Source organism: Acyrthosiphon pisum, chromosome A1 (assembly GCF_005508785.2).
Source record: "Acyrthosiphon pisum isolate AL4f chromosome A1, pea_aphid_22Mar2018_4r6ur, whole genome shotgun sequence".
Classification (NCBI taxonomy): domain Eukaryota; kingdom Metazoa; phylum Arthropoda; class Insecta; order Hemiptera; family Aphididae; genus Acyrthosiphon; species Acyrthosiphon pisum.
This window is the reverse complement of record NC_042494.1, coordinates 155,300,515-155,316,072: the sequence shown is the minus strand read 5'-3', so window position 1 is coordinate 155,316,072 and position 15,558 is coordinate 155,300,515. Positions and strand designations below refer to the sequence as shown.

The window sequence follows — 15,558 nt, the reverse complement described above, 5'->3', positions numbered from 1 at the left end:
TGTTTCTTCCAAAAAAATTTTGGTGCTTAAGCCCTCCTGATATTTTTAGGTGATTTACGCCTATGATAATATGTATTATTTTACTATTTTATTATTTAGAAAGATAATATTATATTATTCAATTTATACGAACAAAAATATCTATACATGTCCTTAAGAAATATGAAACATAAATGGATCATAATTCGCTCTTTTGTGTGTTTATAATATGTACTATCAGGGCATTCTGGTTCATTAATATATAGAAACGAGAAAGCCAATGATATCGAGGCAGCAGTATTTTCAATAACAATATGCTATTGGAAAAAAACTTAACATGTATGGCATATACATGTATTAAATGGAATACAAATAACAAACTTTAAATACCGATTTAATATCTGAACAGTTAATTAAATCACACGAACCAAATATTATCTTCTCATGTATTTTATAAAAACCTATCTTTACAAAATAATATAATAATATGTACCATACGTTTTTAAAATAATTAAACATGAATAATTTGTTATATTTTACGACCTTATAGTATTTTTCAGTAGGTAACCATTTTCAGTCATCAGCCAATTGCCATGAATATCTCAATAACAAATACAATAAATATTTGATTGAGTCCAAAGCTCTTACTTCTGTATAACCCACATGTCCTTTTTTACTTTACTTAGACCAATTAAAACTAATAATAATAATACAACATGGACAAACGTCGCTGTGGTACCAATTATGACCGATGGATGATACAACGTCCAACCTTTCAATACTATGTCGTTCATCGTTTTCCCGGCTAACCGCATAGGAAGTAACTCAGATACCGACCTCAATAACTTTGCCTGTCCATCAATTGGCCATACCCCACCTATAAACAGTTTAAAAAATATTATTTACATTTCTATTGTTTCACAATGACAACAAGATTTGCTAATGTACCCGATAATAACATCTGAGGTAGAGCCAAGCTATTCATAATATAAGCACCAAAATATTTAGTTGGTGTTAATCCAGCAACAAGTAGGCCTATAAGCAAAAAAAAAAATACTTAAATATATTTTTTTATAGATTGTGAAACATGAAATTATAAAAATAACAATATATGGGTGAGTGGAATATTTAAAAACTAGGTATGTATATGTAATATTTGTATAATATAATAATATAATATAATGTATATAATAAACTAATATTATGTAAATTATGTTTGAAAATAATATGCATTATGTTCATTTTAATCTTTTGTCTATTTGAATTCAGTATTAAGTAATGGAGTAAATTTTTTCCAAAAAGATTAAGCATGCTACTAGCACGGACAAATATTGAATCATATAGATATGTTTTTGAAACTATTTAACCATTTTTAAGGGGTTTGATTTCTGAAAAATTCTTTATCCATCGTGAGTTCTGTGTGACTGTGCGTGTAGTGAGTAGTGACTGATCATTAGTGTGCGTGAGTCCCCGAACACTTTATGTAATTAAAGATAAACTACGGCTAAGAATCTTGGAAATCCGTAACGAACGTACGTGAAGTCACACGTCACTATATTTTGCGATAAAAAATTGTCAAATCCCATGTGGTCATGAAAGTCTTAAAAAGTTCTAAAACACAGATAAGAAGCGAATACAATCGTACTTGATTAAATAGCATACAAATTTAAGTCGATGCTATAAAAAAATAATAAGTTTTAAAAATATTTTTATTTAGTTATAAATAATTTAACGTTGATTAATATTCGAAAGGAAAATTTCAAATGCTAAAATGTTTTAGCAATTTTGATTGAAATTTAGTCTTGCTGTAACTGTAAATGTAGTACTAACGTGTGTAAATATGTATGTCTCATTGACGTGAATAATAATGAATAGCTTTTAATTATACTTATCAACATAATAAATTAATAAATTTTTATTTTACTTAATAGTTTATACACACCAAAGAGAAATCCTATCCATGACATAATTATCAACAGTATGACATACATGAATATACCACTGGATAGGATAATAGGGTTCGGATATAATACGTATACGATAAAAATAGGAATAAATGATTGGCCCACAATTAAAACATTTGTCATACAAAATATTGAAATAAGCAATTCCAATATTGTAACACCTGAAAAAAAATTAATATACAATTTTAATAATTTCGGATGCTAAAATACTATTAAGTTAAATTACCTGCAAACATAGATCGACCAAGGATTCCATCCATTTTTTCTGATAGCATTATGCTTATTGAATAAATACTACTAAAATAATACGCTCCCCTAAAAATAATAACTGTGATAACAAATATTTTTTTTTTTGTAAACTATAAATATTATAGCACTACATTTACATAAATTTATTTATATCTCTGACTATTTTGGAAATTTCAAAATATTAAACTTATGTATAACAATTAGGTGTATAATTTCAATGTATAATTAGGTAATCTATACTCCGGCCCACGAGAGTCCATACGTAAGCCGCGCATCGTACCCGACGTCTGCTGGTCGAATTTTCTCCCACCATAGTGCTATTCCCACCACTCGACAACGTGAATACAACGGCTCATAAAAACACAGCTAATTAATTGTTGTTTTGGGGGTGTTATATGATTCTTCATATTGAATAAAAAAAAACTCTCAAAAAACTCGTAAAAAAATACGTTATAAACTTATAACGTAAATGACACAAAAGGCCAGTTATAAAAAAGAATTAGTCGAATTTCGTAAACGTGTTTACTGTTGTCGCTACGTATTCACGAATGTCAACTACGCCTATCGGCGATCGTTTCCAGCCGGCTTCCGATCGGTATGATTCGGTGTATGGAATGGGAACCGATGCGCACCGACAGACGCGTTTTCACGTATGGACTCTCGTGGGCCGTAGTATAAGAGCAGGAATTTGTGTACAGCTATTATATTAGTACATGAAAAATGCACATCATTTAATTTTAAAAGATAGATATTGTTGAATTAAATGAAGTAATTATATATTGAATAGGTACCAAAATAATTAAAAACACATAACCGCTCAGTCCGATCAATCTTAACTAGGGACCAATTTAAATGTGATGAAACAATTATACCTATTGTGTCTACCACTAACATACATTTTTAATTTTAATAATTTTTATATATTGCATTATCAGTAGCACAATTTCAATGAAGTAGCTGGGGGTTCTGAGGTCCCTTATTTTATTTTAGTAAGTCTACAAATGACATAAGTTGTACAAGTGCTAATTTGAAAACTGGAAGTTTCACTAGGATAATTACCTCCAAGCCCTTCCTCCCAAATTGCGACTATGTGTATCATATGAAACATTTCTGATTCATTCGGGAAATAAAATGTCTGTAATCGCTAACTAAAATACAAAATATTTATACCTACATGAAGTGATGGAAAAATTATCTTTATAGTTTATTTAAAAACAATAAATATTTAACAATATTAAAGATACTAGAGTTGAAATGTATCTGAGCCATTAATGAACTATTGTATTCAAAGAATAAATTAATGGTTAGAAGGTTAAATGAAAATTGTTCAATTGTTTTGTGTTCTTTTTTCAATGATCTCAAAAAGTATTGGACAATTTAAAAAGACAACTTTTTAAAGACGCATTTTTTCGACATTATTTCAACTTTTTTTCTAAAACTAAAGCGTTTTTATTCAAACTCAAAAAAAAAATAGTAACGTTATTTGTAATTAATTTTGTAAACAATTTCTAAATTTTTTTAACCACTCGACACAGTCTGTTGATAAATGATTAGTTTCGATATCATTAATACACATGGTAAAAATACCTATATATGAGTAATCAAGAAACATTTAAACAATATCATGTGTGAGTGGTGAGAAATATGTGTAAATATTATAAATGTAAATCTTAATGCAACTGACTCTTGGTATGAACAATTATTAAGTTAATTAAAGATAATAATAATAGTCACATTGCTATGAAAATCGCAGCTGTACTGTTACCGTGATTTTTCACATCCTTTCCATATAATATGTTGAACTCCTAAAAAAAATATATATAGGTATATTATGCAGCTATACATTTTAACAAATTTGTGCAAAAATGGAATAATAATAAAACCATAATTTCCAAATAATTTTGTTACAACCAATATACACACAAAAGATTAATATAATTAAGTATATATCATTATTTTAAATTATTTATGAAATATAATAATGGATTATGATGATGATGATGATGATGATCAATTTATACCTATATTTATAATTTTAGATTTAAAGAAACTATAATGGTCTTACTATATAATGAACTTTTTGAACAAAATTATTTTTAAGTAAGTATTATATTCAAATATATGTTTTGTTTTAAATTAAATTTTGAACAGAACAAGTACTCCAAAAGTTTCATATTACTATACATCATTATTTTTAAAAATAACCATTTTTGGTATAAGTTACCGAAATCTGCTCAAAATCGTTCTTTGTTTACAATTACTAATTACGAAGATACACTTTAAACTTAAAGCAGGGACTGGAACCTTTTGAATTTATCGGTGTCGGTTCCGGTACCGGTTCTCCAAAAATAAAATAACGATTCCGGTTCGTTTCTGGTTCTTTGATGAAAAAAAATAAAGGTACTGGTTCCAAATAATTTAGGTTCCGGTTCCAGAACCGGTTCTTTTAGGTTCAGTTCCAGTCCCTGACTTAAAGTAACAATAACATATCAAAATCAAATATGTTGACGTGAATAATTTATTTTACCTGATTTTTCTTTTATTGTATTACCACAGTAATACATTTTATATCAAATCGAATTAACTAACGAGATAATAGTGTGGTGCCTCCTTTGGTACACCAGTCTAGCATATAGAAAAAAAGAAACGAAAAATACTATATATAAAAACTTATTCAACGAAATGTTGGTCTTTTCACTGCTCAACTCACAAATCTATACAAATGCTTCCAAACCAACTCAGGTGTTGCTATCATAAATTATGACCATGACATAATATCCTCATCTTACAAACTAGCTAATACAGCGGAATACATTGCACTCCTCGAGGGAGTCCACGTAGCCATTAAATTGACATTTGTACAGATTCGCTAAGCGCTGTTAACTAAATTAAGTATAACTTGCACTCGACCACCCTAACAGTTAATAGGTAACATAGTATATAGCAAATAAGTAACATAATTTCAAAAGTTAACGCCTAACAAGAACATATGGTTTATATGGACAGTGGATACCAGGCCATTGTAGAATTCATGGCAATGAAAAAGCTGACAAAATAACAGTAAATAACCATAGGACGGAAATACGCACCTTCTACTCACTTAATTGACATCCATAGGAATGTTAGCACCTATCGTACAAACTCAGAGAAATCCAAAATACTACCAAATACTGGCCTAAACCTTATTCATCCCATCGAAAAGATGAAATAATTATTAACAGACTAGGTGCGTATAACCCCATGGTCATCTTACGCGTAGTGAAAAACCAACAATGTGCCAAACCTGTGGAGAATCTTTTACAGTTAAGCACCTTATTTGTACCTACTGTCTATGGATACTAGAAAAATCCCAGGAATGCCTGACAATCTCTTTGAAGCCCTCAGCCCAATATTTTTTTCAAATACTCAGTAAAACAAATTGTTATTTTTTTGACTTTAGAAATTCCATGTGTGTATACCGTGCTTTAATATTATGTAATAAACAATAGATTCCATTACATTTTAATCAGCTGAATAATATGTAACTATGTGGCTATTGTGGCCACGTATCTTACAAAATGATTAGGTAATTGTATGAGTACATTTAAAATTTTAAACTAATGGTCAATCTTACCATGGGCAAAGTAGCTATTTGTGGATTATTGGAACAACTATATAAAGTTGTCTGCATTAGATAATGGATTGCATTTTTTACATCCATCAATATTTGATTTTTAAACAACATATCTAAAATTACAAAAAGGTAATGTATAATATAACCAACAATAAAATACATTGTAAACAAATATAAAAATACTAAAATTGTATTTACATACTATGTTTGGCAAAATACATGTACGCCAGCGATTGCATACCATATTCTTTACGACGGTCAATAAACATGATCAAGTCTTGGGTATAGCTCTTTGGAAAATGTATAAATGCTAAAAATTTGCTATTGTTCACGAGCATTTCACCAGTATAACGATCTTTGACTTCAACCTAAATAAATAATTGGTAAGTATGCAATTGACACTTTAAACTACCTGCCCAATTATTTGAAACACAGTTATGATCATTATTTAATCGTCTAAAAATGAACCTATTTATTCTACTGGAACATTATTGGCTCATTATAAAACTCAATGAAAATATTTAGCTCTTAAACGGTTTATGATAAACTCCTTGTTTTCTACTTACTAATTTATAGTCAAGTGACGCAAGATAGTTTATAGTAACGCAACTCATTGTTTGACTTGAATTATTTTCAAAAATGCATTTACTGGAGTTAAAATATTTGCAATCATTTATATTAATTTCATCATTTTGTATTGCTACTTCCATTCGTTTAAAACTTCCTCCAATACAACTACAAAAGATGGTGTTTTGTATGATGGGAAGAAGACACACAGTAAAAAATAACCTATAAAATATATTTAATATATTTATATATTTAATATACAAATTTATCATAGCATTTATATTCAAATACAATTATACTTCAACTATAGTTACCAGTAATCACGATATAATGCACGAATATTCTTTTTAAACAAAACTTTAATTCTTACAAAATCAACTTTTTTACCAGCTTCCATTAATTTAGTTGACTGCATCTTATCCGTTTTTTGAACTTCTGTAGGTAGTTTCTAATAATACAAATATTTTTAAAACAGTTTGATTTAAATTAAATTTGTAAAGCAAAATATGGTAAAAATGCGTAACATTTGAAAAATATTAACTCTGATATTTATTGGGTTATTTTTTTATTATTTATTATTATTATTATTATTATAACCTAGTCTAAAGCTTCGGTAACTTAATCCATTATAATTTGTAAGGGAGAGTTACGGTTTTGGTTATGGATTTGGAGGAGGAGGGGTTACGGTTGGCTTTTAACAATACGTGTATATGTGGAGAGCGTGGATTTGTTGCTAAAAACCCAAATGGTCACCCATCCGGGAACTAGCGACGTCGGACGATGCGTCCCTACAGCACACATTAGTGACTGTGGCCAACCACCGCGCCACACCAGGACACCAGGCTCCTTATTAGGTTAATTTATTTTTAAGTATTGTTAAGTTAGTATATGTGTATACAATATATGCATATTACTTACCTATTATAATACGGTAAAACTTCCGTTAACGGTCACCTCTATAGGACGGTCACCTCTATGTAACGGTAAATTTTTTTGGTCCCGTCGAGTGTATCCTAGTGTTATTCTACCTCTGTAGGACGGCCCACCTCTAAATAGCGGTCATTATTTACAGTCCCATCGGTGACCGTTATATGGAAGTTCTACTGTATTCCAATTTAGATTTTTACATGTTATTTATGGAAACCAAAAAGTATAAAAACCATAAGTTTACATATATTCTGTCCAGCGAGAGAACGTGCCGCGCACCAACCAAAACTGGTTCTCCCACGCAACCCTGCCATAGGGGAACCAATTTTGATAGCAAGGTGACGCGGGGGGATGCGCAGAATCTGTGCGTTCTCTCGCTGGACAGAGTATAGTATATTTTTGTATATAGTTATGTATGATATCCCATAGGTTATGTCATAGGCAATAATTTATTGTAGATATTAGTGAACGATACTGAACATCCTTCATGAACTTAATATCGTCCACCACCGCGAAGAAGGTCGTATCTCTGTTTTCAAAATTTTTTAGTTTTTTTAGTTTTTGTGTAGTTCCTGTGAAACTGATAGTAGCTTAAAATAATAAAAGACGTTCTATACAATAAAATGCAGTTACTACCGTCTTTGCGGGAACTACACAAAAATAGTTATGACAACTTGAAAACAAAAAAAATTTGTAAAATCAGATATACGACCTTCTTTGTTGCGGCGGACGATATTATGTAAAACCCTGTGTCAAAATATTGATAGTTTTTTTTCATATCTCAGCCATACAGTTAAAACACTTTGTGTAATAAATATTATTTTACTAATAATAAATTATTCTTAAAATGTTATCCCAGATAATTTAACTAAGCTAAATCGAGATTAACCACAGCATATATTCTTCGATTATACATAAATAGACAAATTTTGTTGTTTCATTTGGTCAAATTAAATATTAGAAATTTCAAGAACTTTTTAATAAGATACACTCGCAACACGGTCCATTGAGATAAATTCATGCAGATATTAATTTACATAGTTAATTAAATACCTATTTAATTAGTATTATATTATAATACACTGATAACAAATACACACATTACAATATTATGATATAAACAAATAATGATAAATCAAGATATGATAATTATAGAATTTTTTTGTAAATTATAACTGACAACGAAAACAATTTTTATGTGATAGAGATAGGAGTTGTCCTTATATTAAAAGAACTTTATACCGTATGTGCACGAAAACAGAGTACACTGTATAATTAAATTACCCATATTACTCAGTACCCTATACCTAGATATTTTTTAATTCTGTTTGCGGGACACGAAACTAGTTTATTGGATCATCAATCTTCCCCGAACAAAATTCTAAAATATGTATAGGGTACTGAGTAACGTAGGTAACTGAGTTATAGAGTGTACCCAGTTTTCACGGACACGCGGTACCTAAAATATATACCTACCTAGCTATATATATTATATATATATATACATATCGATCTAGCCAATGATTCCGAATTCTTTGAAACTTTTGTTTTACATATTAACTAGAGTAATGTTGTTTTCTGTCTTTTTTACGAAACATTTTCGAATGTCTTAATAAAATAATACTTATATTTTGTTTCAAATTATATAAATGTTTTCATGCTAGGTGATGCTCAAGTACAGATAAAGTATAATATGTTTTTACTAACTACACTAATATCGTTAAAATATCTGCTTACTTATTTATATCAAAAGTTCCAATTTGTTATCCATTGTAGTAATGTTACCTCATAGTCCGATCAAAATTTCAAAAACATATTTGTATTTGTCAACAACTATTTACTTCTTACCAACTTTGTTCTTCTTTTAAATTTCTCTCCACTTTTTTCTAAGTATAATTGAAAATTACCAGGACTTGCAAATGTTATAACAACGTATGATTATAATTGGTTATATTTGACAAAAAACGATTGAAATTTATAAACATAATTATAACAGAAAGCGATAATCAATAATAATTAAATACCGCAAAACAAAACATAACGAATAATAAAATATATTATACTATATCATTAAACAAGACATAATGCAATATGTCAATTCTAAATAAGATGAAACGATTTTTTTTTTTTTTGAAATGCAAGCCTTGGAAATTACAAAATAATAAATATATTTTGGCCAAATGTTAAGGTATTAAAGTAAAAAAAATGAAAATGGTGATGTAAAGTAAAGTTGTTGACAAATTCAAACCAGTTATTAGAAACCAGGTGAGGACTGGAAATAAAAATTGGCCCAATTTTGGGCTGGTTATATAATATTTATAGGTTATTCAAGCAGCCCAAATTTTTGCCAGGCCCAAGCGGGGATCGTCCACCCACTCCCTTAGTTAAATCACCCATTTTAAAAACCTTTTCGACCGGTACACACGTTGGCCGGAAGCCTGGCCACTTGAAAATATGTCCGCCCACGCCGTCGCTGTCACCCTAGTAAGTCAGTGGTTTTCGCGTTTCGGCTTACCCGACGTTGTCACGACGGACCAAGGACGACAATTTGAGGCCGATCTCTTCCGGGCACTGTCAGAAACGTTCGAGATACAGCACTTACGTATACCTCCCCGTACCACCCCCAGGCGAACGGCATGGTAGAGCGACTGCACAGAACGCTTAAGGACGCGCTCACCACACAAGAGTCCACTCACTGGAGCACCAAATTGCCGTTAGTTTTGCTCGCTTTGCGCAGTACGGTCAAGTCGGACGTCGGCCTAGCCCCAGCGGAGATGGTATACGGCACTACCCGACGGTTGCCTGGAGAGCTGTTCAATCCCGCACCACCAACACCGAGCCCACCGGAACTAATCGCAACGTTACGCGACGCCATGGCACAACTGCGACCTACGCCCGGTACAAACCACAACACGAGACGGTCAATATTCGTGCCAAAGGACCTATCCAACGTCAGCCATGTATTCCTTCGAATAGACGCAGTCAAACCACCTCTGCAACCTCGCTACGAGGGACCACACGCAGTTTTAGAGCGACACGACAAAAACTTCAAGCTGCAGTGCAACAACCGCCAAGTATGGGTTTCCGTCGACAGGCTCAAGCCAGCATACGTGCTCCGCGAGAACCGGTCACTGACCGACCACTCATACGCTGCCAATGCCATCTCAAAAAAACAAATCCGTTTTTTACTTCCCGGGGGGGAGTAGTGTGGTGACCCACAACAACGACATTTTGTAACCGCGGTATCAGCGCGCCCCTCTCCTTTAACTTTGTATATTGCGTGTACCTACAACTGCCTCCATGACGCGACCGCTGCCGACCGACCAACGCTCACTTTTTCGGATGTACGTCATCGCAACGCACCGCGCTCCTTCGATACCTAACGTTACGCCGTGCTACCAAAAACCTCGTTATTTTATACTCGCGTTGTACGCCATTGTGAATCAAATTTTACTTTTTATTTTGACTGAATACTTTTATTGACAATTATAAACAACCTGTATTTGTAATTCGTTATTATTTCATTTAAATTGGTAACCTTTAAAAATTGACAATCCGTTAATACCTTATCTACCAAAGTTACAAATAGTATCATTCCATAAAATGTTGTTCAGAGCAATGGTTGTTAAACACAATTGATTTCATGTATTTTTTGTTTCATTAACGTATCATTCCATCAAATGTCTGTTCTGACAAAAAATGTTCAACAATACATATTTCAACATAAAAATTTTCATGTACATATTGTTCAAAAATAATATTTTCCTACATTCACATTCCGTAAAATATCTGTTCCACGTGAAATAATTCCGATGAAATATAGGCGTCCCACGCACACAACCTCATCACAGCTCGTGTGGGTGTGGGTACGCACAGTACATATTAGTTCGATATCCTTAAAAATGGACCATTTGTAGCCCCCTTAACACAATGCCTATTCACAAAAATAGCAATTTCATCAAGTGCATAAAGTTATTACATTATACAAAATGGGTTAATATTTACATTCGGGGTGTGGCCAATGGGCAACTTCCCCTCCTGTAAATCAATCCCCATCACATTTACTTATTGTATAACATGTAAATACAGATTGTAAATATTATGTTTTGTTCAAAAATAAAAAATAAAAAAAATAAAAAAAATAAAAAAATATTTACATCAAAATATACTATTGGTGCTTCATTTAAATCTTGATTAGAACATATGGTTAAAAAAGCTGATTCCAACGAATCTGCTCCATATTTGGAAATAATGTCCTCGGGAGCTCCTTCTTCTACCAGTACTCCATTTCTCATTAAACCAATCTACAACAGTAATAATTAAAACATTAAATAAAAGACATATTATGTTTTTTTTTTAAAAATGTTTATACATTTCTATACGTAATATTTTGTAGAAGGGATTAATCAAATGACAAATTATAATAAATAAGTTAAGAAACACTGTTTTACTACCTACTTCTAAACTGTTTGCGAACGTGTATTTCGTAATTTTAAACAGTTAGTTCTGATCATACTATACGTCATAATACTTAGACTGTTAAATATTAAATGTCCAACACGCTCATTATTTGTCAGTTTGGTTTGGTGATAGCATATATTCTGGATTCTTAAATTGTTATTCATTGATTATTTCCTTCTATTTTAAATTATGTATGAATGTATGGTATTATTATTTTTATTTAATGTTTGATTGTTATTTATTTACAATAGACTAACAGTGCTATTTTTTCTGATTAAGTATAGTAGCTAGGTATACGATATTATTTTCTTGGTATAGTTAAGAGTGGTTTTATAATTAAATATTATTATCTTTGCCATACAGTATAAATACAAATTGCAATTTTATAGTTGATTGAATGTTTATAATTTCTAAGGACCTATCAACCATAGTTAGATATATTTGTTCTTAAGCTACTATACTGCTTCTTTATTATGTTGTATAATTATTAAATTATCATGGGTGTAACTATGTATTGCATAAAATATAAATTTATAAATAAATAAAAAAATGCCACACCCTCATGTGTTGTCATAATTTTACAATCTTACAATATGGCAATTATTCGTTCGGCGGAAACAACTGTTGTGTTGTTAGCTCACATTTTAGAGGTGATATTAGAGTGAATAAACCTATAGACAAACCTAATAAGTTGAACATTTATGTTATATGTTTGAACGTTGGTTATTTTAATTTTCAAGCATTTTGTGAATAATTCTAATATAATAGTAACATATTATTATAACAATACCTACAAAAATGATCACAACTCGCTCAAAAATTAATATATTGTGAAAAACCATTGTACAAACACATGAGGGTAATATTCTTACTTTCAGATTTATAATGAGTAACTATATTCACTTATATTAAATAAAACAACACATAGATAATTGGTTCTGCTGAACTCGAATTTTCTAGTTATAAGATTGTTAGCCGAAGACAATTCAAAACGAATATGCACGGGTACATTCTCTTAGACGAATTAAATTACCTAATTAAATATTTGATGATATTTAAAGTTGTGGAATGATTTGTTAAAATAGTGAGCATATTGCATGTAAAATTATTATGTTAAATCCAGCCATCTTAAAATGTTCATATTAGATTCCCGTGCCAACAAGAAACATAAAGCTACTTCAACTAAATTAAACGTTTATGATATTTTGGTTTTCAAGCAAAATTATACAGATGTATACTAGCTGTACTTTATCTGATTTTATTTGCCATACTTTATATTTTAAATTAAATACGTAATATAATTACATAAGACATAAGTACTTGTACACAAATAAAAAAAAAATAACAACAATGTAGAGACTTACACGATTAGCTAGATTTGCTTCTTCAATATAATGAGTAGTTATTATGATTGTCTTATGTTGTTCTACGACCATCTTTAAAAACCCATTCCAAATTCTAGAACATATTTTGAATTTTTAATATTGAATTTAACTTATTTTTTATTCAATGAGTTACTCTTGTCTTAGTAAAGGTTCAATTCCAACCGTAGGTTCATCCAATATAATAAGCTTAGGATTATGCAATAAGCAAACACCAAGAGATACTCTTCTACTTTGGCCACCACTAAAAGGAAAAAAATGTAAAAATAAAATAAATAATAGAACAACAGTTATTAAAAAGTCCATAATTCATATAACTATAGTATTTCTCATCTTACCAGAATTATTATGGGGCAAAATGGGCACATTTTTAGAAAAATTAAAATAACGTTTTAAAAAAATTAAACTTTGTATTCAAATTTAAAAAGGTGGGTAAGTGGATGTCGCTCTGCTGTACAGTAGGTTAGAAGTGGGTCACTGTATAATGGACAGTATTAAATTTGAATTCAATGATATAATATCACTGTATAAGAAAAACGATTCTGAGCGGAGACGGTATATCAGTCTATGTATTAGACATATATATACTTATCTATGGTATTAAAAAAAATTGACCTATAATAGGTACCTATAATAAATTCCAAATTAATCATATCATAATATCTATTAGGTACTTATAAGTTATAACGCGTTATACATCAACAAAAAACCGTGGTAAAATCATAGATATATAATAGTATACTTTAGAGCTTTCAAGTACCCACGAATAATATTATACAATCACGACAAAATAACTTAAATAGTTATCCTAGGTTTATTAATATGTAATTTCGTCCAAATTTGTACTTAACATGACTATAAAAATAAACTGTGTAAATGTATATTTTAGATATTTTGGAAACACAATTAATTACTTACGTGCAATCTTGTTTTAAATTGTTAATACATATATACAAAAATTGAGCATTTTATAAATTCTTAACTACAAAATAATTTTTCAAATTAAGATTTGATAAATTTTCGTCAAAATTTGATCTTTAAATGCTTATAAAAAAAAATTGTGCCTATGTATTTTTAATATTTTTCAACTGCTATTGTAACAATATATCAGGAGCCTTGTATTAAATTTTTACACTTTTTGGCCCAACAGATAAAACTTTATTGATATTTTATAGAAAAAAAAATTGAAAAAATTGAAAACTGACCATGTCCGTAAACAGCTCAAAAAGTGCCAAATTATTTTCAAAATTTCATCGTATATAGTAAATACTAATATAAACATTCAGTGAAATTTTCAAGTATCTACAGTCATTCGTTTTTTAATTACAACAAAATAAGAAAATCGTTACATAAGAAATCGAGTGAATATCAAATGTTGTAAAAATATGAATTTCAAACGATCATAAAAATTTAATTTGGCTTTCTTATAGATATTTTTTGTTTCATAAAGGTAGATAATCTTATAAGGAATCTTGTATTACATTTTAAAATCTTAGATTTAAAAAGAAAAATTTTTACGAATTCTTAACTCAAAATAATTTGCTAATTTTCGTGATTTTTCCATTTTTTTGTCAATTTTTGAACTTTAAATGCTTATAAAAAAAAAACTGTGACTAAGGATTTTTAATACTTTTCATCTGCTTTTGAAACAATATACTAGGAGCCTTTTATTAAATTTTCAAGCTTTGTTTAATCAACAAATAAAATTTTATTGATATTTATTATTATTTCAAAAAGTAAATTTAAAAAAACCCATAAAATTAAAATCTGGATAACTAATGGTCTTCTTATCTCAATTAAAAATAGACAAAAACTTTATAAGAAAAAACTTAATTCACCTTTTGATTTAAATCTTAGACAATATTATATCAAATATAGAAATCTTTTGAACCTATTGATTAAAAAAGCGCGTTGCTTATATTATAGTAATCTAATCTCTCTAACTAAAAACAATATGAAAACAACATGGAAATTAATAAATGAAGTCTCTTATAGTACTAAGAAAAAAGAACCTCCAATAAACTGTCTGAATAGTTTTGTTTCAAATACTACTTTAACTAACAAATCTGAAATATTAAACGAATTAAATAATTATTATATTAATGTTGGAAAAAATATTTCTGATGAGATTAATACTAGTAATTATAATAAATTAAATTGGAAGGAACTGAACCAAAACTGCCATATAAGTGATTCTATCTATTTAGATCCGATATACCCCATTGAAATTTCAAATTTCGTTCGCCAAATACCAGAGTATACTTCTTATTTTAAAAATGACTTGTCAAATTTTATTCTTAAAAAAACTGTTGACACAATTTCAATACCTTTATACTATTATTTTTAATTTTTCTATGGTCTCTGGAAAATACCCTTCTACATATAAAGACACTATTATTCTGCCTCTTTTTAAATC

General features: G+C 29.7%; 1 protein-coding gene across 1 annotated transcript; it reads right to left on the bottom strand.

Moving 5' to 3' along the window:
• Nucleotides 1-352: 352 nt before the first annotated feature.
• On the bottom strand, nucleotides 353-13,463 carry LOC100571600 (ABC transporter G family member 20). The gene is made up of 12 exons (XM_016808769.1): nucleotides 13,279-13,463; nucleotides 13,125-13,218; nucleotides 11,457-11,603; nucleotides 6,687-6,820; nucleotides 6,372-6,594; nucleotides 6,008-6,173; nucleotides 5,806-5,918; nucleotides 3,927-3,997; nucleotides 2,170-2,258; nucleotides 1,922-2,104; nucleotides 928-1,014; nucleotides 353-856 (listed from the first exon to the last, which is right to left on the bottom strand). Exons 1-12 carry the CDS (start codon nucleotides 13,446-13,448, stop codon nucleotides 624-626), a joined length of 1,710 nt encoding a protein of 569 aa, XP_016664258.1. The 5' UTR covers nucleotides 13,449-13,463; the 3' UTR covers nucleotides 353-623.
• Nucleotides 13,464-15,558: the final 2,095 nt, after the last annotated feature.